Source organism: Bombyx mandarina, chromosome 21, assembly GCF_030267445.1.
Source record: "Bombyx mandarina strain Sakado chromosome 21, ASM3026744v2".
Taxonomy (NCBI): Eukaryota; Metazoa; Arthropoda; class Insecta; order Lepidoptera; family Bombycidae; genus Bombyx; species Bombyx mandarina.
Window position 1 is genome coordinate 1384422 of NC_143227.1, and position 25500 is coordinate 1409921.

The 25500-nt window shown below is 39.3% G+C and overlaps 2 protein-coding genes across 5 annotated transcripts in view; one reads left to right on the plus strand and one right to left on the minus strand.

Moving 5' to 3' along the window:
* The window catches only part of LOC114240356 (uncharacterized), a 196186-nt gene extending 183447 nt beyond the window's left edge, over nt 1-12739 (plus strand). For all 4 annotated transcript variants that reach the window (XM_089736295.1, XM_028170875.2, XM_089736296.1 and 1 more), the window contains 2 exons: nt 6188-6276; nt 9442-12739. In XM_089736295.1, coding sequence (XP_089592421.1) covers nt 6188-6276; nt 9442-9985 — 633 coding nt within the window. In that variant the 3' untranslated portion in view covers nt 9986-12739. The remainder of the gene's footprint in view (nt 1-6187; nt 6277-9441) is intronic.
* On the minus strand, nt 12730-23826 carry Zip88E (Zinc/iron regulated transporter-related protein 88E). Its single transcript, XM_028170892.2, has 4 exons — nt 23135-23826; nt 14548-14760; nt 13490-13646; nt 12730-12890 (listed from the first exon to the last, which is right to left on the minus strand). The coding sequence occupies exons 1-4, from the start codon at nt 23663-23665 to the stop codon at nt 12877-12879; spliced, it is 915 nt and encodes a 304-aa protein (XP_028026693.2). The 5' UTR covers nt 23666-23826; the 3' UTR covers nt 12730-12876.
* Nucleotides 23827-25500: the final 1674 nt, after the last annotated feature.

Sequence of the window (25500 nt, forward strand, 5' to 3'; positions counted from 1 at the left end):
TGTATTTTAATAATTATACGACACAGGTTTACGAAATCGATTTTCGAAGCGTCCAATCGATTCGATCCAATCGATTAACATAAATAATGTTTTAATTTTGCATAACGCTATTTCGCTATTCGTTTCCATTCAAAATAAATACCGTTTGTATTTAATTATATTTATAAATTTTTAATTATCGATTTAATATTGACCAGTGTCAAATGTTATTTCATAAAGGATATCTAAATCATTAAAATAGAAAGTTTATTTGTATCGAGATTTAGAGAACTGTGTACGAGTGAAGACAATAAGCTTTTATTTTTTACTAGCTTTTGCCCGCGACTCCGTCCTTTGGCATAACGCTAAATTTTGCCCCACCACTTCATTTACGTAGAAAGTGAAGATATTTTTGAATTATAGAATGTTCAGGAGCTATTTAAACCCCTATTTTGAAACGTTCTTTATTGGTGCTTCACTTGTATTAGTCTTACCATGACGTTGTAGCCTATAGCCTTCCTCAATAAATGGGCTATCTAATACTGAAAGAATTTTTCAAGCAGTTCCTGAGATTAGCGCGTTCAAACAAACAAACCCTTCAGCTTTATAATATTAGTATAGATGATCACGATATACTGGCTGTAAAACAAGTATTAGTTCTAATCTGAAACCTGTAATTTAGAGTTAGTTTGCTAGAAAGATGAACAGACGACCAATTGAGGTTTGCGGGGATCCATTGGATGCCAGCAACGCAAGACCGATCTTTGTGGCAAGGCTTGGGTGAGGACTATGTTCAACAGTGGATTGATATAATAGAATGTCTATGGGTTGATATAATAGAATCGCTAATAAGACGTTGACGACTAAACACCACAATAATGCTACCGTCAACATTGACACATGAGGCTGGGCTCCGAGCTACATCGGAACATCAGCTTCTATAAGAGAACCCAATGGTCGTGGCGTGGGAGTCGCCACTACTGATCCGCGTCATGATAATCGCCTTATCGTTGCCGCCGCTGACTACTCCCCGAATCCTGATCATGCAGGAGCAAGTCACCGTCGACGCCCTAGACACGTCCTTATGGATCCACCAGATCCAATAACCTTTGCATTGGACGCCTTCAGCTCTAACACTAGGAGCAGGCTTAGGAAACCCGATAACCATACTCGTCGAACTCGACAAAGAGGTCGACGTGCACCCTAACCCATATATCAGCCCACTGAGTTTCTCGCCGGCTCTTCTCAGCGGGTCGCGATTTCGATCCGGTAGTAGATTCATTCGCGAAGCAGCTGCTTTTGAGTTGTTAGGTCTCCTTCGGAGGCGCTCGGGCAGCTGTTAGCAAATCCCACCCCTCCTGGCTGAGCATTTGCTCGCCCACCTGTCCTGGTGAAACTGGAAAGGCCTTCGGGCCACCAGTAACCTTTCAATCATAAAAAAAAACTACTGATCCGACGTCCAGTGAGGTAACTCTGTGCTGAACGTACCTTACCCCATCTGCCTTAGTTGAGTTGCGTCACATTCCATATCTGAACGAAGGTTTTTGAGCGATTAATAACCCTTCCAATGAGACCAGGTAATAACTCCACGTCAAAAAAAAAGTGCACTGATACGAACCCAAATAAACACAGTAAAATCATTAGAGCGTGAAAAGATGACTCACAATAAATCACTTGCAGTTGCTTGTTGCTAAACGCGCGTTTATCATTGCATTGTGGATGGACAGTATCATATCTGTTACATACTTTTTTAACGGTAGATTTTTTTTTATTAAAAAAAAATTGTTTCCGACCATTGGCTACTGAACCTTTTGGTCATTTTTGTTTTTTACATTAAGTAATCCTCTCAGTGAAACGGCGGGAAATCCCTAACACTCAATGGACTTTATGGAAGAAGCCATCGCTTTTGTTCTATTTCTTAATAACTATCCAAATACTACACTGAACAATCCACCATTATGAAGAATTTAATCTGAATGGACAAAAATAACAACACAAGATCTGCCTTCGCGTTCCCGCCAAACGTATTCTGATAGACGAACAAACCTAAAACCATAGATTATCACAATATTGGAAAGCACTACAAAGTTTAACGACATTAAACCGGCATAAGATTATTGATTTAAAACTATAAAATCGCTATAAAATTATATCGATCGAATCGTTATTCAGGTCAATGTTTTATTTGTAAATATTATTTATCTGTAAACGTATAATTTAAATTATTATTTTAGTTATGAAAAAAATATATAAAAGAATTTATACTGGTTTACGAACGCAAACATTATCTTGTGCCTATTAAAAAAGTAATCGGTTTTGAGTTGATAGGCGACCTCGTTTTGGGTTCACTACTATTTCTGTGGGGAATCCTTTGGTGGGTAGGATTCATAGTACCTACCACACACCCTATCTTCTCCAAGAAATCCCTGGGCCTCTACGTAGCTGAATGAGACCACTCTCGCTCTTAGCTGATAGGTAGATGTACCGGATCGTCACCTCATGTATTAGCTGGTGATATTTTGAAAGCTAACGTTAAGCTATCATTCGCACATTACCGCCACTGCCATGGTACTACGGAAAAAGTCACTATTTTACGTGCAATGTACGTATCCAATGACATACTATCTGTCAATTTAAACTAACCCATAGACACAGCCAGCTTAGTTTCTCACCGAATCTGGTCACGATTCTGATCCGATGGTAGATTCTGTGGAGCACTGCTCTTGCTAGAGCTAGCTTTAGAAACTCGACCATTTTATTTTTTCTACTAATAAACTACTTTCCTACAGCAAAATACTTTAGTATGTATTATGTAATACAATAAGGATTTGGAATAAGTAAGTATTCGGTGTCTATATAACATGCACAACAGATAAATGAAAGCGGGACATTTTTGTTCTGGTTGGGGATAGCGGGACGGACAGTCTGAAAGCGGGACAACCCCGCCCAAAGCGGAATACTGGTGGTAGGACCTCTTGTGAGTCCACGCGGGTAGGTACCACCGCCCTGCTTATTTCTGCCGTGAAGCAGTAATGCGCTTCGGTTTGAAAGGCAGGGCAGCCGTTGTAACTATACTGAGATCTTAGAACTCATATCTGAAGGTGGGTGGCGCATTCACGTTGTAGATGTATAAGAGCTCCAGTAACAACTTAACACCAGGTCGGCTGTGGGCTCGTCCAACAATCTAAACAATAAAAATAAAAAAGCGGGTCGTATGGTCACGTTAAGTATTAGTAAATTCTTTCAGGTTGAACCCGTGAGCTCATCTACCCATCCGGGCGTAGTTGGAATACCTTTTTAGGTTACCAGTTAATAGGTAGGCGAAAAAAACAGCTTACGAGCTATATCAACGAAAATAGAACGAAACAACGAAATTAGTGGTAGAGTTAACATTTTCATTTACTGACATTCAACAAGTGTGTTTTTGATGACATCCAAATTGAAATAAATGATTTTGAATTTGAATTTGAATATACTCCTAACTCTTGAAACATTTTTAATTCGTTAAAAATCAACACAATGACCCGCTATAATTGTTTGGCTCGCGCATTTCACAATTCTTTTTAATTTAGATTACGTTGCAATAGTACTAACATCCGATTGATGGATTTGGGTCGCATACAGTTTCGTGTCAGGCCCAATTCAGTCAAAACACGAATCACAAAACTAAGCCTAAAATACATTTCAGTTCTACATTAAGAACGGTGTATCTGATGATACAATGAAATCCCGTGGTTTTTGTTACGACAGTTTATTTTTTAATTGTACAATAATTTGTTTAGAGATGTTTAGTTTTGTATTTTTGATAAATAAAATGAAGTACGTAATTAAGAAGCAAGAAAGTTGGTTAAATTAAATGAAGTAGGTAGGTAAAGAAGCGGGAATTTTTCCCTCGTTTTTTTAAGGGATTTTATAACCTGGTAACTAAGACCTTTAGGTCATGTCTTATTTTAATTTACATTCTTATTTTTATGAAAAATGATAATATGGAGCGAAATGAAATGAATATGATTAATTTGAGACATTAATCAAATGGTATGAAATTAAATGAAATGAGATGTTATGGGATGAAATATAATCTCAGTAAAATGGTGGTAATTTTCTGAGATATCTTCCGTGAACTTTTTGGAGGATCACGAAAAGTTACGTTCAGCGGCTTTGTTTCATTTTCCCACATTTGTGCACTTTCACAGATATTAAACAGTTAAAAAATCACCGTTACAAGACATTTAAACCTGAAGAAACACTAAATAGACAAAATAAAACAAATCACACACTTCACTCCTCGTGTTCCCGCCAATAAGTCCTTTTCCTTCATTTTTTAAGGGATTTTATGACCTGGTAACTAAGACCTTTAAGCCATGTCTTATTTTAATTTATATTCTTATTTTTATGAAAAATGATAATATGGAGATAAATGAAATTAAATGAAGATTATTAATTTGAGACATTAATCAACTAGGATGAAATTAAATGAAATGAGATGATATGGGATGAAATATAATCTCACTAAAATGGTTTTCATTTACTGAGATTTTTTCAGTGGACTTTTTGGAGGAGCCCGAGAAGTTACGTCCAGCGGCTTTGTTTCATTTTCCAACTTTTGTGCACTTTCACAGATATCAAACAGTTAATAAACCACCGTTACAACACATTTAAACCTGAAGAAACACTAAATAGACAAAATAAAACAAATCACACACTTCACTCCTCGTGTTCCCGCCAAAAAGTCCTTTTCCCTCGTAAATTTTTTAAGACAGATTATATTTAAATTACAGAGTAGTAAGCTTAATATAGATTATAGACGACACGCAGATACGGCAAAGGCGTTAACAAACGGCTCGCACGCGAATTCATTGCTCTTTAAAATCAAACACGAAATTCGATAACATCGTCTGATATAATCATGTCGTACTTTGTTATTGATATATTTATTATAATTATATTATAATTATCAACTAAAGCCAGTGTTTCCTTTTAATACAGACTTTTATCATTATTGCATGGGTATTTTGATAAGATTTTTATCGATTGCATTCCATTATACGTGATCTTGTTTTTATTAGACGGATAAAAAAATAACAATGAAATCCAATTAATGAATTTTGTTTTTGTTTTTAATAACCTCAAACGTTTTATCGTTCGATGTTATTAATTTTATTTGTGTAGATCAAAACAATCCCATAAAAATGATAGAATGAGTCGCATAAGTTTTTTAATTTATGTTCGTGACAGAGATATGAGACTGAATCGACGTATTGACTTATATGTAGACATGCCAGGACTCAAATCCGGGAACTAGGCTATCAGTGTCCAATATTATATGAGCAAAAACGCTCCTAGCATGCGTTCTAGAACCACTTACACAACACAAGATCGAATCAAAATTTATAATATCCAATAAAAATTGAAGTCGTCATGATCTGCTAGATAAGACGTCCAGTGCATTCGTATCTAGCGATGCAACGCAGGCGGGTATAGAATTTTCTGATGAAATAGGTACTTAACAAATATTACGATAGACTTCCACGGTGAAGGAATAACGTGTAACGGGTAATAAAAATCAAACCCGCAAAAATTATTATTTGCGTAATCACTGGTAGGACGTCTTTTGAGCCTGCGCGGGTAGGTATCGCCCTGCCTATTTCTGTATTGTAACTATACTTGAGACCTTAGGAACTGATATCTCAAGACGCATTTACGTCGTAGATGTCTATGGGCTCCAGTAGCCACTTAACACCAGGTGGGCTGTGAGCTCGTCCACCCATCTAAGCAATACAAAAAGTGATTGATTGAAAATGATTATTTTCCACCTGATGGTTGTTGTCTAGAAGAGATAACTCTTAGCGATAAGACTGAAAATTGTATTTTTTGTATTTAATGTATCGCATTGTTTATTTTGTTGGTCTACAATAAAGAATACTCTTTCTCTCCCTCTCTCTCTCCCTCTTTCTCTCTCCCTCTCTCTCCCCCTCTCCCTCTCTCTCCCTCCCCCTCTCTCTCCCCCTCCCCCTCCCCCTCTCTCTCCTCTTCCCCTCACTCCCTCTCTCTTCAATTGAAGTTATACATAAAAACTTGTGACATCCTGCAATCAAACGACTACTTATTTACGACTTATTTCTCTTAGTTTTGAAAACCATACGCTCTGCACTAGGCTCCTCTTGTAAATAATAATGATTTATTGATGTGCGTGTTGTCGATGTTCCAGGTGCTGTGTGGTGCAGTGGCGGACGCTGGCGACGAGATCGCAAACGTGAGCCGCGTGCGCCGAGCACCTCACATCTCGCACCGCATCACGTTAGTCCAAACTTTTTAAGCTATTGCATAGCTTCTATCGCGGGCCTTGAGCGCGGCGATTGAATTAAGAAATTCCGTAACGAAAATAACCTGACACCCCCACTACGCATACTATGTAGCTCGCGTTCAACACATTCACACGATGCGCTTGTGTAGTGCTTGTGAATAAGCGCGTGGCGTGACGTCACAGTGCATGCGCATCATAAAAAGTCTGCCCATCTCTCCCTCACGCGGTCTAGGTTATGAGTGTGAAGGGGGCAGTTAATGTTTTGCTTTTGTTACTGTTTATAAATATAGCGTGGTCTTATTTTATTGTTGTTTTAATATTAAATTATTATTGTCGGTTTATAATTGCATAAGTTGATAAAAAATGCTATGCAATAGCTTTACCGCAGTGCCACACGTGTTTTTTAATTACATAACGATATGGAATATTTTGAAGCCATCGTGGCCTAAAGGATAAGACGTCCGGTGCATTCGTATCTAGTGATGCACCGGTGTTCGAATCCGGCAGGCGGGTACCAATTTTTCTAATGAAATATGTACTTAGCAAATGTTCACCATCGGCCATGGTGAATTCAAATTCAAATTCAAAATCATTTATTTCAACTTAGATGTCAGTATGACACACTTGTTGAATGTCAAAATACAAATAACAATGTTAACTCTACCACCGGTTCCAAAAAAAGCCACAGTCCTGAGAAGAACCGGCGAAACAAACTCAGCGGCCTTTTTTTTTTTTTTGTTTTTTCTCAAATATTTTCTTTTTTTTAAATAAATAGAAATATTCACAATAAAAGAAAAAACAAGTCTAAAAAAATAATAATAATAATGAAAAATGAAAAGGCCAGGAGCGAGCGCCTCATTCCCACGTAGTACCATCTAGTAAATAATCCTTAACTTTATAATATGCCTTGTTGCACAAACGTTCCTTAACAGTTTTCTTAAATCTATGAACAGGTAGTAGTTGAACGTTTAGTGGGATCTTGTTGAAAAGCTGTACACCCAGCCCCCTAAAAGAGTTGCTTATTTTCTTAATTCGAGCCGCCGGCAACGCAAGCCTATGTTTGTTCCTAGTGTTCACATTGTGCAAATCGCAGACTCTGGGGAATTCTTCAATGTTTTTACGCACGTACAATAAATTTTCAAAAATGTATTGGGAAGTTAGAATTTTGATTTCCTTAAACTTGTCCCTCAAGGATTCCCTCGGGTGCATATTATAAATAGCACGAATAGCCCTCTTCTGCAGGATGAAAATCATTTCGACATCGGCAGCATTGCCCCATAGCAAAATGCCATAGGACATAACACTATGAAAATAACTAAAATAAACCAAGCGTGCCGTATCTTCATTAATATACATTCGTTTTTTTTTTTTACCGCAAACGCTGCAGAACTAAGCCTACTCGCTAACTTGCATATGTGAGGACCCCACTGCAGCTTAGAATCAACTGTTATACCAAGAAAAACTGTCGAATCCACAAGCTCCAGTGTCTCTCCACTTACAGTAATATTAGTGTCAACTTGTCTAACATTAGGTGTGGTAAATTTTATACATTTTGTTTTTTTGTTATTTAATAACAGATTATTAACACTAAACCAATGTACCACGCGCGAGATAGCATCATTCACATCGTCATAATCTTCCAAATGTCGTTTAATTTTAAACAATAATGATGTATCATCAGCGAATAATACGACCTCGTGACGGGTTTCAATAAACTTAGGTAAATCATTGATATATACAAGAAATAGGAAGGGACCCAATATGGAACCCTGAGGAACACCCATATTAAGTAAGACACCGGAAGATCTCGTTCCTTTAACGTCTACCTTTTGGATTCTTCCGGATAAATAAGATTTAATAAGTTCTAATGAAACGCCCCTAATACCATAATGGTGTAATTTCCTCAACAATGTATTATGCTCAACACAATCAAAAGCTTTAGATAAGTCGCAGAAAACCCCAAGGGCATTATGCGACCCTTCCCAAGGTGAAGGAATAACATCGTGTAATAAAAATCAAACCCGCAAAATTATAATTTGGGTAATTACTGGTGGTAGGATCTCATGTGAGTCCGCACAGGTAGGTACCACGACCCCACATATTTCTACCGTGAAGCAATAATGCGATTCGGCTTGAAGGGTGGGGCAGCCGTTGTAACTATACTGAGACCTTAGAACGTATATCTCAAGGTGGGTGGCGCATTTGCGTTGTAAATGTCTATGGGTTCCAGTAACAACACCAGGTGGGCTGTGAGCTCGTCCACACATCTAAGCAAAAAAAAAAGGTTACGGAATCTTTGAACATGATTTTGACTCCCTTCAAAACGTCGGATTAACTCTAAATTTGGCATACTTATTAAGGACCGATGACAATTCAATATTTACAAAAAAAAATTGAAAAAATTGAAATTTAACTAAATAATGAAAAATAAATAACAGTTTAAAAAACTAAAAAAATACGCTTTTATAGAAAATCCAACTAAAAATAGAAAATAAATTTTAATAAATTTGAATTAAAAATAGTGTAAGAAAAAATTTAAAAAATGATTTTATTGTAAAAAAAATATTTTCTATAAAAGCGTATTTTTTTTGTTTTTTTAAACTATCATTTATTTTTAATTACATAACGATATTCGGAGTATTCCAGATGTGTGGAGTAACGAGAATGGATAGAATACGGAATGAATATGTTAGACGAAGTCTGAAAGTGGCACGTGTGACAGAGAAGTTGAGAAGTACGCGTTTGGGATGGTATGGACATGTTATGAGACAAAATGAAAATATGATTGGTAAGAGAGTGTCAACTATGAATGTGGAATAATATAGAGGAAGAGGTAGACCTAAGAAGAAATGGATGGATCGCGTGAAAGACAATATGTGTAAGAGGGTAGTGAGCGAAGAAATGGATATGATAGAGGAGTATGGAAGGAGAAAACATGTTGCGCCGACCCCAAGCGACTGGGAGAAGGGCAGGAGAATGATGATAATGGAGTATTCCAGAACGAATTCCCCTAAATCACTTTTAAGATTAATATTAAAAATTAAACAGTAAACAGTGTTAGTAATATAATAATAAACTAGTAATATAATTTAAAAAAAATAACAAGTATGCATATTAAATAATTATCTCAGCGGTTAAACACTGTCGTTGCATTGCAGGATAGAAAAAGACGATATGTCGTGGAAGCGGTCCCACTGGCGGGAGATGCAGCTTATTCTCCAGCAACAGGGGACGCGGAAGGACGGTCAGTCCCCAGAGACGCAGAAAGAAGGCGTCGACTGCTGCCCCTCGGTCCTCGAAATGGTCATCAAGAAAGGAGGCCGGACGGTCAACGGACTGTATGTTGAGCTCTACGAAGACGGAGAGAACAAGCAGCGGCTGTTCGAGCTGACGTGTGCACCGGGGATCGTGGACATGCCGTGCCGGTTCATCGACGCAAGACTCTACAACGACTCGAGATGCGTCCAAAAATACTCCTACTCGTACGCGTTAGTACGGCCTCCCCCCCAGTCTTCGGCCACGGAATCTCCTCACCAGAAGTCCGAGGGACATTTCTCGGTGCCCGGCTCCGATGGCTGGTCGATGGACTACGTGAAAGTGCGTGCCGGTTGTGAGTGCCAAATTAAACCTCCAAAGAACACTCGTAAGAGACACAAGAAGAGGAAACGTAACAGAAGAATAGTTGAGAACGATGAGACCTGACACCGTCGGTGCGTAATTGTGAACCAGTGGGATAATAGTGAGAACTGATCGAGAGTTTACGGTGTGCTTCGTACTGATGGTAGGGGATTTGCGAAATCAATTAATACAAACGTTACCGGAATATTGTTGTTGAGTATTTTGGTGTTATTTCGGTGTTTGTCGATATTTATTATTATCGGGAAAATATTTAAAACAATTTTTTTTTGTCTTAGTAGCTATTATCGATTTATTGGATAACGGTAATGTGCCTTGACCGGTGTGCCTTGTCACGGAAGTGCCGGAAATGTTATAGAGGAAACGAAATGTATTTTCGGGCGTTTTTAAATTGAAATGTAATTTATATAACGACATCCAACAAGATTAACGTATTCTCGCACCAAAACAGACGCAAAATGTGCATAATTCTTTTTTATATGTTTTTTCGAGATCACTTCGTTGAAGTCTAAATTCTTAACGCTGTCTTCTTCAATCTGTGTCCACTCAATACGGAGTGCAGGTCTCTTCATATGCACTCCATATATTCGGTCTCTAGCCTTTCCCATCCAGTCCTTACCAGCTATATTGACCAGGTCGTAGGTCCATCTCATTGGTTGTCTACTCACCTTACGACGTCCAGTACTAGGTCTCCACTCCAGTACTAGGTCTCCACTCCAGTACTTAACGCTGAGACATTTCTTGAACACTTAACACCTCAAAATCTCAACAAACAACCATCCTTAACAATAAACTATTCTGATTATATTGTAATTTAATTAATTAAAGAAACGCATAGTTGTGGGTAAGGGTTATGAGACCGCGAAGCTAGGCGCAAAATCCTTTCTGTTGTTACGCACAAAGCGAGTTTGAATAGTGTGACCAATACTCGAGATGTGTGACGGTATTCTGGTGTCTATGGCCTCCAAGAACTTTAGATGTCCTTTCTTAGGATTGCTGGCCAATGACCAAGGCCACCAGGGCTGGACGAACGATCTAGCTCAATATCATCACAAAAATGTGTTGAATTTATCAGAAAGGAATAGATGTACAGACGTGCCCACAGACCTACAAGTCTCATAGAAGAAGTCATAAAAAAAATTACACGCGGTTAGTTTAAGAAACCTCTGAACTATTCGATTGATCTAGCAAACGTGCTGCGATATAAGCTAGGTTAAACAGTAGAGCTCTGAAAACATAAAATTAAGAACACTTACGTCCGTATGCCTTTCGTATTAAGACACAGCTATACAGATTTTCTCGCAAGAACTTTGAAAATTATGAAAGGAACATTTTGTGACACAAATTCCATCTTGCTCACACTCAGGTGTTAATTTATGTATGTGAGCGGGACGGCAAATTAATATTATACATATAAGTTACAGTAACGCAGTCTGTGATTTTAATTCTGTTCAATTAAAATAGACCAGTGGCTCTCAACTACGCTGCCGCGGCACTTTTGTATACCGCCATATTTTAACCAATTTTATTGTTAACTATTAAATTAATATTATTAACTTATAATTAATCCCTTAATAAACACCCTAGTATATTTTTGCGTATTACTTTACTTCATATTCAAAATAATTAACTATTTTAGGGTAAGCAAACAATTTCTTTGTGTGTCGTCAAATTTTGAAAACGTTAAAAATGTGCCGCGACGAAAAAAGTTGAGAATCACTGCTTTAGAATAAAGAAAAATTTTGGTGAAAACTTATACATTTTGAAAAGAAGATAGGTCGATATTTTGTCATATCATTTACAACACTAAAATGACATTATTCAGTACCAAATTCAATTTATTTTATATAATAATATACCCAAATCATTACCTACCTCCCCTCTGGGGCAGTCGGGTAAACAAAACCAAAAACATTCACAAGAAACATAGCAATAATGACATCTAGAACTATCTTTAAAAACACTACTTTCAGCTCTTGTCCATAGAGGTCACTTTAATAAAAAAAATTACGAATTAAAAATGTCAATTTTATTTTTATTGGTGTCTTTCATGTTTAATGCTCTCTTCACCTTTAAAATTAAGAGTATTTATTCAATTTAACAATTAATGATTTTTTTGTTATTATTTGTATCAGTACTTACTTAGGTATAAGTGCGTTGAGTCAAAGATCTGTATTATTTTCTATTTTTTATTACTTTTACTTTATGTAATGTAGTTGTTATAAAATAAGGAATTATTTTCATTTATTTATACTGTTTAATACGAGGTATTCCGATAATAATCAGTATGAATGTTAGTTTTGTATGTAGAACCGCTTACATATTGTTTTATTGTAAATAATGTATAATGTGAACAGACAATAGTATTCTGCAAATATGAGATTATGCTGATAAATATTTTTATTGTGCATTTAATGTGTATTTCAACGTTGCGAAACTAACGACATCTGTCGCTGCGTAGAATAAAACTAAGAACACTGTTGAATTTATTTACATATTTAACGCATTAACCATATATTAATTTTTAACATAACAGTGCCATTTCATTTATACATAGTACTTTGTAAAAAATTCCTGATCGACGTAATTTATTCATACAAAGGCTGTTTGTTTAAAATATGGATCCTTCTGGAAATAAATAGAACTAGAATAGGTATCCACATTATGAAATTGTAAACGAATTTGAGATGAAATTTTTGTTGATTCTTAATAAATTATAAACTGGAATTGCAATACGTCACATCACAATGTAATTAATTTACATCTGTAAGTTTTTTTTGTTGAAGTCAAAAGTGAATAAAACAAGAACCGAAATAGCAATATTTATTTTATTGTCATACTTTTATTGCCTAACCTAACCACGAACTAGATTACATCTTAATCTAAGAGTCTTCATAAAGAAATGTCATTACAAAACATAAAAAATAATTATAAGTAAAATTAGATTGTTGATGAAGTCAACCGTCATAATCTGGAACAAAAACAAGCAAATTATAAGAATGTATTCAATAATTGCCTTTTTTATTTGTTTAAATTATTACTAAAAGGCTTCCGTGTCGTGGTGGATAAACAAAAGCCAAATAATGCTAATGCGAATCACAGTTGGCATAAAACATTTCCAACATGTTTTTAAAGTAAATAAATAAGAAATTTAACTGCGTAATAAAAGCAAAATTTTTACTGTACTAATGACATCTAGCGACGAGTGACAGTACCTGTTCACGTTAAAAATACCCATGTATCTTTTTTTCACCCAACAGACGTCCACTGCTGGACATAGCCCTCCCCCAAGCCTCGTCACAACAATCAGTTCTCCATTGCCTGCTTCCAGCGGATACTATATATATAGTATACTATATATATGTATATACATATACTCCAGAATATCCATCCTCCTCCTCCTTGCGTCGGTTTCCTCATTACTGAGGGTCGTGGTCATGGCCTTGAAACAGTTTAAATGTTTCTCTGTCCATGACTCTCTTGGGATGTAATTGTGGTGGGTTCCCACGTCCTTCCACATCAGTATTTCGAAGGGATTTATATTATATTTATATTTATATCCATACATACCAAGGAATACAGTGCACAAATACATAGCCGCGAAGCCGACTGCTACTGCTGTAAATTGTGCAATACCAGCGGTGCTCTTGCGTTCGTGCCAATTTGCTCTCTCTCGTGGAAGAACTTCGCTCACCGTCACGTAAAGCAGTGTTCCCGCCGCAAGTGCCTGTAGTGCCAAATCCAGTTAATAGATGGCGCTGTTATGTGGTATTTAAAAATGATAAATGAAGTTTCGGATAATATTATATAATTACTGAACTATTACGTCCAATCACAATTCTACAAAAAAAAAAGAAATCGTTCTTTGTCCTAACGTTTATACCAGGTTTTTCCGGTTAATTATTCACAAAAACGAAAATAAAATACATTTTTTTGGTATAAAGTTTGCTTTTGGGATAGTTATAGTAATAATACTCATTTTTCAATTTTTTTATAAATTTTAATGAATTTTTAAACTTTCAAAAAAACCGCGCTATGAGAGTTGGGTGTTTACGTTTACACAGTGCCACTAGATGGCGCTCGAGTCATCAACAATGATCAGGTGTTTTGTACAAGCCCAGAAAAAACTTAAAATGTCACGAACGTGTAAATACGATGCTGATGCATTTTGTTTCATATGTGGTCAATTTATTAAAGTTCAAAAGTAAACTGTTTCATGCCATGTATTTTTTTTTCGTCTAATTACGATCTAAAATATCGAAATTTTATGCTTTGCAATCAAAGTCAAATTTGGTGTTTACCCGTGAATCGAAATTGTGTCACAGAAATTAGAGTTTTTTTATTTAAAGCTTAGATGGGTGGTCGAGCTCACAGCCCACCTTGTGTTAATTGGTTACTGGAGCCCATAGATATTTACAACGTAAACCCGTAACACTAGATGGATTTACAAGCACTATACTGAGACCTTAGAACTCATATCTCAAGGTGGGTGGCGGCATTTATGTTGTATATGTCTATGGGCTCCGGTAGCCACTTAACACCAGGTCGGCCGTGAGCTCGTCCATCCAACTAAGCTATAAAATAAAATAAAATAAAAAGTATAAAAACATATCTCGAAAAATACCTACCTGCATAATCGGTACCGCCACAGAATCTTTGAGTGTTCTGACATTTTCCAAGGCAGCTCCCATGCCGATTCCGGCGACGGAACCACCGCTGAATATAAGGATGCACACCATTTGGGCGCACATCCGGCCCGGCAGACTGGCGCACAGCTCAGCGCCGAGACAAAACGCCACGACAAACTTGTGAGAGGCGACAGCTCCTAGCAGAAGCAGCACCTTCAAAAAAGAAAACCATTTGATTAGATTCCTTTTTTTTATTAGGTTCACACAACTGGATAAAATTTACACACATAAACATTGAACTTATTTAGAAAAAATATATATAAGTATATATTTTAGAATTCACCCTTTTGGGTGTGATCACGTCTTGCTTAAGAGCGTTTGTGCTTTAGATAAAAATATCGTTAACTAATATTAAAACTAAGACAAAGAAAGCAAAAAAAAAAACAACTGCATATAAAAACTTCCATAAAAACAATCAACAATAAAAATAAAAAAGGAGGGAAATTAATCTATATATTTAAAGATGAATTGCTGTTCGTTAGTCTCGCTAAAACTCGAGAACGGCTGGACCGATTTGGCTAATTTTAGTCTTGAATTATTTGTGGAAGTCCAGAGAAGGTTTAAAAGGTAGATAAATATGAAAATGCTCAGAATTAAATAAAAATTTTGTTTTTCCTTTGATGTCCCCCCCATCGGACGGATTCCGTTTGTTTGTTTTAAGTTCTTTTTTATAAAAAAGCTTAGGTCTTTTATTTATCGATTGAGGCACTACGAAGTCTGCCGGGTCAGCTAGTGTTCAATAAAAATTCCGGGACTACACTGTTTAAAACTTATTTAAAACGGCAATTTGTTCTTGAACTAGTTTCAGGCGAGCCATTTGCGAAGCTCTCTTCAGTCTGGCTAAAACCACATTCTTAAAGTAATAATCTGATAATCACTGTAAGTCTAATGAATAGCTTAGGTACAGACGTCGATGTACTGAAGATCGACTTATTAATCTAATTTCTGTTCTAAAATATTGTGTCGCGCCCTAGTTAGTAGTGAAGGTGACAGTGCTTTTTTACTAGAAGTTATAATTCTTTACTTTTATGACATCCTGGTACACTTAGGATAGGTTCGATAGAAAAGCCTAATTCCTATACTGATAATATTGTGTTATGTGAGTCCGTGCGGGTAGGTACCACCGCCCCGCCAATTTCTGCCGTGAAGCAGATTACTGCATTAGCATCTTTTTTTTTTTTTTTTTTTTAATGATTGAAAGTGTACTGGTGGCCCGAAGGCCTTTCCAGTTTCACCAGGACAGGTGGGCGAGCAAAGGCTCAGCCAAGAGGGGCGGGATTTGCTAACAACTGCCCGAGCCCCTCCGAAGGAGACCTAACAACTCAAGAGCAATTGTTTCGCGAATGAATCTACTACCGGATCGGAATCGCGACCCGCTGATAAGATCCGGCGAGAAACTCAGCGGGCTGATGCATGGGTTAGGTTGCACGTCGACCTCTTTGTCGAGTTCGACGAGTACGGTTACCGGGGTCCCTAAGCCTGCCCCTAGTATTAGAGCTGAAGGCATCTAATGCAACGGTTATTGGATCTGATAGATCCGTAAGGACGTGTCTAGGGCGTCGACGGTGACTGGCTCCTGCATGATCAGGATTCGGGGAGTAGTCAGCGGCGGCAACGATAAGGCGATTATCATGACGCATAGCCTTATCGAAGTATCGTTCCGACGCTGACTTCATGTATTTCCGAATTGATTCGAGGCCCAGGTCGTCGTGTAGGTCAACGTTCCTCACGAACCACGGAGCCCCGACAGCTAACCTGCAAAAGCGGGATTGTAGGGATTGGAGGGTGTATATGTGTGTGCGGGCCGCGTGAGCGAACACCACACTCGCGTAAGTCATGACGGGCCTTATGCAAGTTTTGTAAAGTGTCACCTTGTTCCGAAGGGACATTTTACTCCGCTTACAGATCATGGGGTAGAGTCTACCGAGAATAAACGCGGCACGGTCACGGACTGATTTTATATGCGGGCGGAATGTCATCGATGCATCCAGGGTAACGCCCAGGTACTTGACCTTCCTAGCCCAGGGTATGGGTTGTCTAAAGAGAGTAATCGGGGGTGTGAGATTCCTCCTCCTAATCCGGGAGGAAATCCGTGTGGAGCTTCCCCTCTGAAATAGCACCGCAGTACTTTTCGATGGGTTGATGTCTATGCGCCATTTTTGGAACCACTGTCCTAGGGCTAGGGCTGCGCTCTGAAGCTTCTTCGCGATTAGGGACTTATTTCTACTAGAATAGTAAACAGTCGTGTCGTCGGCGAATAAAGCTAAATGGGTCGGCGGCGACCGGGGAATATCGTTGACGAATAAGCTAAATAGGAGGGGTGAGAGGACAGAGCCTTGCGGGACTCCAGCTGTGAGAGGTCGTGGGGAGGAGCGGGTTCCCTCGACTCGATATCGAAAAGAGCGGTTCGACAAGAAGTCCCGTATGATGAGCACGAGACTATCCGGCACGCCCATGTTGAATAGTTTGAAAATCAAACCATTGTGCCAGACTTTGTCGAACGCTTTTGCGACGTCGAAGAAGAGAGCTCCCGTGTATAACGGTTTTGGTCGATTAAGCCCCACAAGAATGTGCTCCGTGAGGCGGTGCACCTGTTGAACGCATGAGTGATTTGTACGGAATCCGAATTGTTCATCGATGAGAATGCCCTTGGATGAGACTAAGTCTCTGAGGCGTTTGTAGAGCAGACGCTCATACAGTTTGCCTAGAGACATGAGGAGGCTAATCGGGCGGTAGCTCGTCGGATGTTTTTTGGTTTACCGGGTTTATGTATGCCGATAACGTCCGCTTCTTTCCACACCGCGGGAAAGATACAGTTAGCCATAGCGGCATTGAAAATAGATGCCAACATCACGATGAGTTGGACGGGTAGAAGTTTAATAACGCGGTTAGATATACCGTCGGAACCGGGAGCCTTGCGAGGACGTAGGTCTTTGATCAAGTCTTTAACTTCCATCGGGGTGACATTGTTGATGTCTATGGCCTCTGTAGCCACTTAATACAAGATGTGTCGTGCCAACTCATCTAAGGTCTAAGCAAAAAAAAAAACCAGCCAAATGAGAACAGCATGAAACTTGTGTAAAAATATTGTGGCCTTAAAAGAAGTCAGAGGCGAGTATTTTCTCCTAACTTAGGAATACCAGAAACGCGTTAAAAAATCTACAGAACAAAGACCCGGTGTGCTTAGTGCGAGTTTCTTAATGCTCTCGATAGCGTAAAAGTTAACTCAATATTTGTATGGAGTTCGAACGTTCGCCTTCGTTTGCCGCTAGGGGCGCTGTTTCAACTGCATACAAATTTGAGTTAGCTTTTACGCTATCGAGAACATTAAAAAACTCGCACTAAGCACCACGATTTTTTTGGATTTTCGCATTCGGGGATCGAATCCGAAAGTCATGCGACAAACTGGAATATGCACGGGACGGGCGACTCACCCTACGGATGGCCTCCCTACAACCTTAACCCTACAACCTGTCTTAACATGGTCACTGTCCATAGGCTCCAGTAACCGCTCAACACTTGAAAGTCTAAATTACAACCATTCGTCTAAGATAATCAAAAACACGAACGATTAAACCAGATAAAACGCATTGTAAAATCGTTCATTATCATTGATCAATATAAATGATAATGAACAAAACGAAATGATTCGATAACAAAACTAAACGCTTCATGCGCGTTCTTACGATCAATATTATCATACACTTGAAAGTTTACACGCATTTTGATAATCATAAACAAACACGGTTTTTGTATGTAGGTCAGTTGTCACAAGAATTACTTAATTTAACTGCCTTATGAAATAATTTCAATTGAAACAAACAACACAATAGTAGGTGCGGTATTATGTGCGTCATTAATGTAGGATTGGTAAGAACGGAACGTATGAAAAGAGTGTGGAACGGAGCGTTAAGATGTGAGTGAGAGAAAACGGAAAGAAAGGGAGAAGAGAATGACAGACAGAATGACAGAGAAAAGGAAGATGGCAAAGACGGTAAAAAAATGACCTAGGCGTACATAATAAAAATGATTTTTTTTATTGTTTAGGTGGGTGGACGAGCTCACAGCCCACCTGGTGTTAAGTGGTTACTGGAGCCCATAGACATCCACAACGTAAATGCGCCACCCACCTTAAGATACAAGTTCTAAGGTCTCAAGTATAGTTACAACGGCTGCCCCACCCTTCAAACCGAAACGCATTATTGCTTCACGGCAGAAATAGGCAGGGTGGTGGTACCCACCCGCTTTTTTTTTTTTTTCCTACCCTAGCTGAGAGCCTTGAGAGGCTATTTCAGCGTAACCCTAACGTTTGTAGGTGAGCTCACGGGGCTCAAACCTGACGACGATGCTAACACGAACCCTAGCAAGAGTCGTGCTTCGCAGAATCTACCACCGGATCGGAAACGCGACCCACTGAGAAGATCCGGCGAGAAACTCAGTGAGCTGTGTCTGAGAGTTAATTTACTCGTCGAGCCCTTCGTCGCAAGCGACGGGTTCGACGAGGACGGTGACCGGTGCTTGAAGTACCTAAAAGCACCGTTAGTGGATCGGGAGGATCCGAGATGACGTGTTTTGGGCGACGTCGACTGCTTTCCATTCTGTCCGCAGGATCGGGAATGTAGTTACCGGCGGCCACGATGAGAGGGTTCTCGTGTCGTGCCGCTTTATCGAAGTGGCGCATCGACGCCGACTGCATATACTTACTGGTGGACTCTAAGTCCAGGTCGTCGTGGAGGTCGACGTTCCTGACGAACCACGGGGCTCCGACGGCTATCCTGCAAAAACGGGATTGAATGATTTGGAAGGATTTTAAGTGAATGCGGGCCGCGTGCGCGAGCACTACACTTGCATAGGTCATGACTGGGCGTATGCAAGTTTTGTAGAGTGTCACCTTATTTCTAAGGGACATTTTACTTCGCCTACATATCATCGGGTAGAGACCTCCTAGAATGAAGTACGGTCGCGTACGGTCGCGTACCGTCTTGATGTGAGGGCGGAATGTCATCCTACTGTCGAGGGTGACGCCTAAATATTTGACCTTTGGGGCCCACGGTATGGGCTGGTCGAACATCGTGATTGGGCGAATGGCGGAAGCGGAGGTGTTGACGCGCCTAGTCGGGAGAGGACCCACCCGCGCGGACTCACAAGAGGTCCTACCACCAGTAATTACGCAAATTATAATTTTGCGGGTTTCATTTTTATTACACGATGTTATTCCTTCACCGTGGAAGTCAATCGTGAACATTTGTCGAGTACGTATTTCATTAGAAAAATTGGTACCCGCCTGCGGGCTTAGAACACCGGTGCATCGCTTCAACATGAATGCACCGGACGTCTTATCCGTTAGGCCACGACGACTACAAAAGTGTTAATTAATTCTAAATTATTATTATTATATTATAACAGAAGATTTTGGAACAGTGGAAGTTTTATTTTATGCGCTGCGGTCCCTATTCTACATTAATAAAACCAGCCACAGTGGATCGGGTACCAGAATCTGCTGCCGTATATCAAGAGTTGCAGAGAATATTGGTAACATATTTAGGCGTTGGTCTAAAAGGAATGCTATGACGCGTCTCCCTCCGCGAGGATTGTGGAGAGTGTTCAATGGTAAGCAGCGATTTAACTGTGCCCCTAGCATTGTCGACGTCCATTATCGACGGTAGCCACTCACCATTAGATTGGGACGTATGCTCGTCTACCTACAAGGGTAATTAAAAATATAAGAAAGTTAGCCACTACCTAAAATTTTTTGAGAGCGGCATACATTTGAAAAATCCTTGTTACTATAAATTGAACGGTGACTGTCGGCTCTCATTGTTTTTGACGTGATAACGTCTTACGGTTGACACATTTTTGAGCACAAAAAACGTATCGAGTTGGATCGCTGGGGACAGTTAAAGTGAGATTGGTGCCCCGAACTAGGTGCTTGATCTAAGCTGTTGTATTCTCACAATATTACTGTGAAATAACATAAAGTAGTGATAAAACCGTACCAATCCATTGTGTTTTGTGCTCGCATTTCATCCCAATGAAGCTCACTAAGCCCACAGCCACTAATGACGATGCAATCGGGAAAAGTCTTTCCCCGACATTAAATCGATAAATACCGGCTGCATGCAGGAAAAAGTGTCACGTTCGGCCTTAGCCTGAGCGTGCAAGCTGGGGCGCGGAACAAGCGATAGAGAGGCACGATCGGCCCAAAAGTTCACGTCATTTCGGATCCTCCCAATCCACTAACGGTGCTTTTAAGTACTTCAAGCACCGGTTATCGTTCTCGTCGAATTAGCCGCTTGAGACGAAGGGATCGACGAGCAAATTAACCCCCAGACACAGCCCATTGAGTTTCTCGCTGAATCTTCTCAGTGGGTCGCGTTTCCGATCCGATAATAGATTCTGCGAAGCACTGCTGTTTCGAGGGCTAGTGTTAACAATGTCGTCAGGTTTGAGACTCGTGAACTCACCTACTTTTTAGGTTACGTTGGCATAGTCTCCCAAGGCCTTAGGCAGCAAAAAAAATATTTAAAAAAATTGGCTTGTGAGACGTTTATCTTCTTCTCGCATGACGTCACAGCTAGCAGTTCGAATATTTCTGCTACTAACGTTGTCACGTAAAACTATTGTCCGTAAACCGACTTTACAGAAAACCAAGTTTTTTTTAAAGGTTTTTTAAGGCCCACAGGTGGGGCAGTAGGCTTCAACGGTGTTTCACCATTGGGATTAGTCTTGAGCTACGCACTTTACTCCGGTCAATGACTCTGGGCTTTCATGTATAGGACAAATTAAGAGACACAATATATCGGTCAGAGTTAATAAGCACATTGCGGACTTCAAGGTTACATACAAGCGAGAATACGAGTCTGCAGTATGTCAACACGCTCTGGAAAATGACGCCAGCCACTTTATTAGATTTGACACAATCGATATACTGGCTAAAGAAAACAAGCTGAGTCCACGTATGATGCGTGTGATTATTAAAATTCAAAAAGCATCCTAACTTGAAGAAAGTGATTGGTGCTTATCTAACACCTGGGATCCTCTCATCGGAGCGATGACTACTCAAGACAAAGACCTCAAGACACCGTTAGGTCTTTGTGTACGTAAAGGAAACGTAAATATTAACAAGTAAGAATAGTTATAGGAAAATGAATGGTAGATTGAAATATTTACAAATTTCGTGATTATCCGTTACCACGATAACTAAAGTATTAGAACCGTCGCAAATAATAAAATGTCATTCCCGATCCTGCGGCCCGCATGGTAAACAGTTGACATCATCAAAACACGTCATTTCGGATCCTCCCGATTCATTAACGGTGCTTTTAGGTACCACAAGCACCGGTCATCGTTCTCGTCGAACCCGTCGCTTGCTCGACTTGCTTGGGCTCATCGAGTAAATTAACCCACAGCCACAGCCCACTGAGTTTCTCGTCGGATCTTCTCAGTGGGTCGCGTTTCCGATCCGGTGGTAGATTCTCCGAAGCACTGCTCTTGCTAGGGTTAGTGTTAGCACCGTCCTCTGGTTAGAGCCCCGTGAGCTCTCCTACTTGTTAGAGTTACGCTGAAATGGCCTCTCAAGGCCATCAGCTTAGGTAGGAAAAAAAAGAGAGCAATCAAAGCAAGATTAAATCGTAAAAATCGGTTTAATTGAAAATAAGTTTAATTTAAAAATTATCTGACCACATCTCCCATGGTGGGCGCACTATACCAGCCCAATCAGCTTAGACATCAACTGCTGACCGTATTGAATGCTAGTACGCTACCAATACGGGAACGTTCATATACATCGCGCAATGTAAAATCCAAAACATTACAATGTTTTTTAATTGAAATAAACTTTGACAGATTAAATTAAGTGACTTTAGCACCAGTTCTAAACGGGTACATAGCTGATGAGCTATTTAGTAAAATAAAGAACACAAACTAGGACTATAGTGTTGGCAGCACAGCGAAAATAAGAAATCGTCGTGGCCTAAAGGATAAATCGCCCGGTGCATTCGTATCGAGCGATGCGACCGTGCCAGTGTTCGAATCTCGCAAGCAGGAATATTTTTTTTTACTGATATACGTACATAATCTTTTTATGAATAACTTCCAAATTTCATAAAATTTACAGAATAACATCGTGTAATAAAAATCAAACGCACCACAATTTTTATTTTCGTATTCACTCTTAAAGCATCAATCATGTGTCTCCACATGAATAATCACTATCACCCTGCCTATTTCGGCCGTGAAGCAATAATATATTTCAGTTTAAAGGGTGGGGAATCTGTTGTATTATTAAAATGTATCTGATACTTTCATTTTGTTTCTTTTTTGTGAATTTTAATAATTATTTATTGCAATTAAGCGTGTTTTCTGTTTTGTCATGCATCCACTTGATGTCCAAGGGCAACTTCGTTATGAAAAGCGTCTACCGTCTGTTCGAATGCAAAATTCGAGTGTTCTTGTTAGTGGCTGAGAAAAACGCGAATATTTTTATGAAGAAGCTTATCCGAACCACAATATTAACTAAAATATGTACCTGAGTTCCATCCTCTTGAAGACCAATAGCCAGACCTTCCAGTAGGCTATGAACGAAGAGAGCGCATAACAATCCTATTGTTCCTGATGAACTCCTATTGCACGGAGCTGTATGACTCACGTGGCACATTTGAGGGTTATCCACCTCACCGGGGCATCGTTCTCTCAATTCTCCATCGCGATTCAGCAAAGACGATCTCTCAGTTCCATATCTCAAGCCCTGATTGGCCGGACTTCCATGATTGATTTCAGTGGAACACAGATGGAATATCTCATCAACCAAGTAAACAATGAAGAAACCAATGCAGACCATTAGTTCTGAGTAGTTAGGGTATTTTTCCCTTGCTTCTGGCAGCATGTGGACGAGGGAAGTGGCCAGAAGCACTCCACCGCCGAAGCAAAGGAGGCAGGATAGCACGAGAGGGTGCCGTTGTCTTGCGCTTTCCGAAAAACATGAAGGCAACATACCACCAAAGAAACTCCCTAAGCCCAGCGCCAGCATCGACACGACCTTGGCCGTGGTCACATTCATGATTTTTAATATTTATTTCGATAATCGCGCGAGAATTTTATATAGATCACTGGATTTCGTCACTGTCAAGCTACCGCCGAGATGGGTAGTTTGAAATGTATTTTTTTTCTCTACCGAACACGACCGCTCTTTCGCCTTGACTGATCGCGACTGACTACTGACTTAAAACGCAAATTGATTGTCCCGTTTTTATCTATATTTACACGACGTTATCAAAAAAATATGTTTAAAAAATTGTTTTTTTTTCTACACACTTGCAGGCAGCTTTGAGCATTCTGATAGAATAGCGTTATAGTTGATATCTATGTACTGTTTTAAATATACTTAATTTTTTTTTTTAACGATTCTTAAAATCTATTGCAACCATAAAAATTAAAAGTTTAAATTTTTTTTTTATTGCCCTTGTAGGCAGACGAGCATACGGCCCACCTGATGGTGAGTGGTTACCGTCGCCCATGGACTTCAGCAATGCCAGGGGCAGAGCCAAGCCGCTGCCTACCGAAAATATTCAACAATCTGGATTGCAATTCAAAACAGGTGCATACAGAAAAAATAAAAAAATTGAACAGATACCTAAATACCATGTGTGTACGGCAAAAGTAGATATTGCGGCAAATGTACACATTTGCCTCCTCGTTTGGGTAATGTACATTCAACTAACATTTAAAATTTCAAAGAAGGGAAATGCACATTGAGTTCACATCGACCTGCTTTTTTGCTGTGAAGCAGTAATGTGTTTCGGCTTGAACAGTGGGGCAGCCGTTGTACTACAAAATTGAAAATTAGAACTCATATTTCAAGTTGGATGGGTCATTCGCGTTGAAAAATCTATGGGTTCGGGTTTCAAATTAATATTAGGTGCGTCTTTACACCACGGGAGCTGCTATTCGCGTTGTGTGCATGTATGGAAAAAAATTGCGACCACTTCCTTTTTGGGCTGGCCTAAAATAAAAGACTCAACTAATCACTGCGAGCCTTTTAGGTTTTTCCCCTTTTAAAACAGGAAATATGAAATCGTTGGTCAACGCCGCTGAATGAGGTCATGAAATGATTCAAAAGTGTTTTTTGTTTGCCTTATTATTTCAGACGTAATTTAATTTCGCTTAATGAACCCGAGATTAAACCTTGAAAATATTATTATCTATATATTAATACGTGAAGCAAAAACTTTGTATCCCTTTTTACGAAAATTGCGCGGATGGAGGAGTATGAAATTTTCCACACTTATAGAAAATATAGAGAAGAAGTGCATAATGCTAATATTTTTTTTAAATAATGCATAAAAGATACATTAAATCAATAAAGAAAACACTACATACCATGTATTTGACGCACACACGCATGCATACTATTTATTGTCAAACTTTTGTTCTTGGCGTCTGTTGTCAAATTGAGTATAGATTAAATATTGTTTGTCTTTTTTAATATTTTTTATAGTGTAGTTTTGGCGAAATTTGTGATTATAGAAGTATAAAATACAATTATAATAGTGTACAAACTGACAATTCCTATTAGTTATAGTCGAATTTCGACTATTGCGGGACCTCTAGTTTATAATTATTATATCTTCGACTCACGAAAATCAACTACTAGTGAATGCGGTGCTTTTTTAAACACCGTCCATAGATCAGTTCATGGCCCGTCTGATTCGAATTGGACACCGGAACTCATAGGCGCAGTAGCGTGTGGTTTTTTCTATGCTGATAGCCTTGAGAGGCTATATCAGCGTTATCCTAGCATGTAGGTGAGCTCTCGGGGCTCAAAGCGGAGGTGTTGCTAACACTGGTCCTAGCAAGAGCAGTGCATTGCAGAATCGACCGCCGGATCGGAAACGC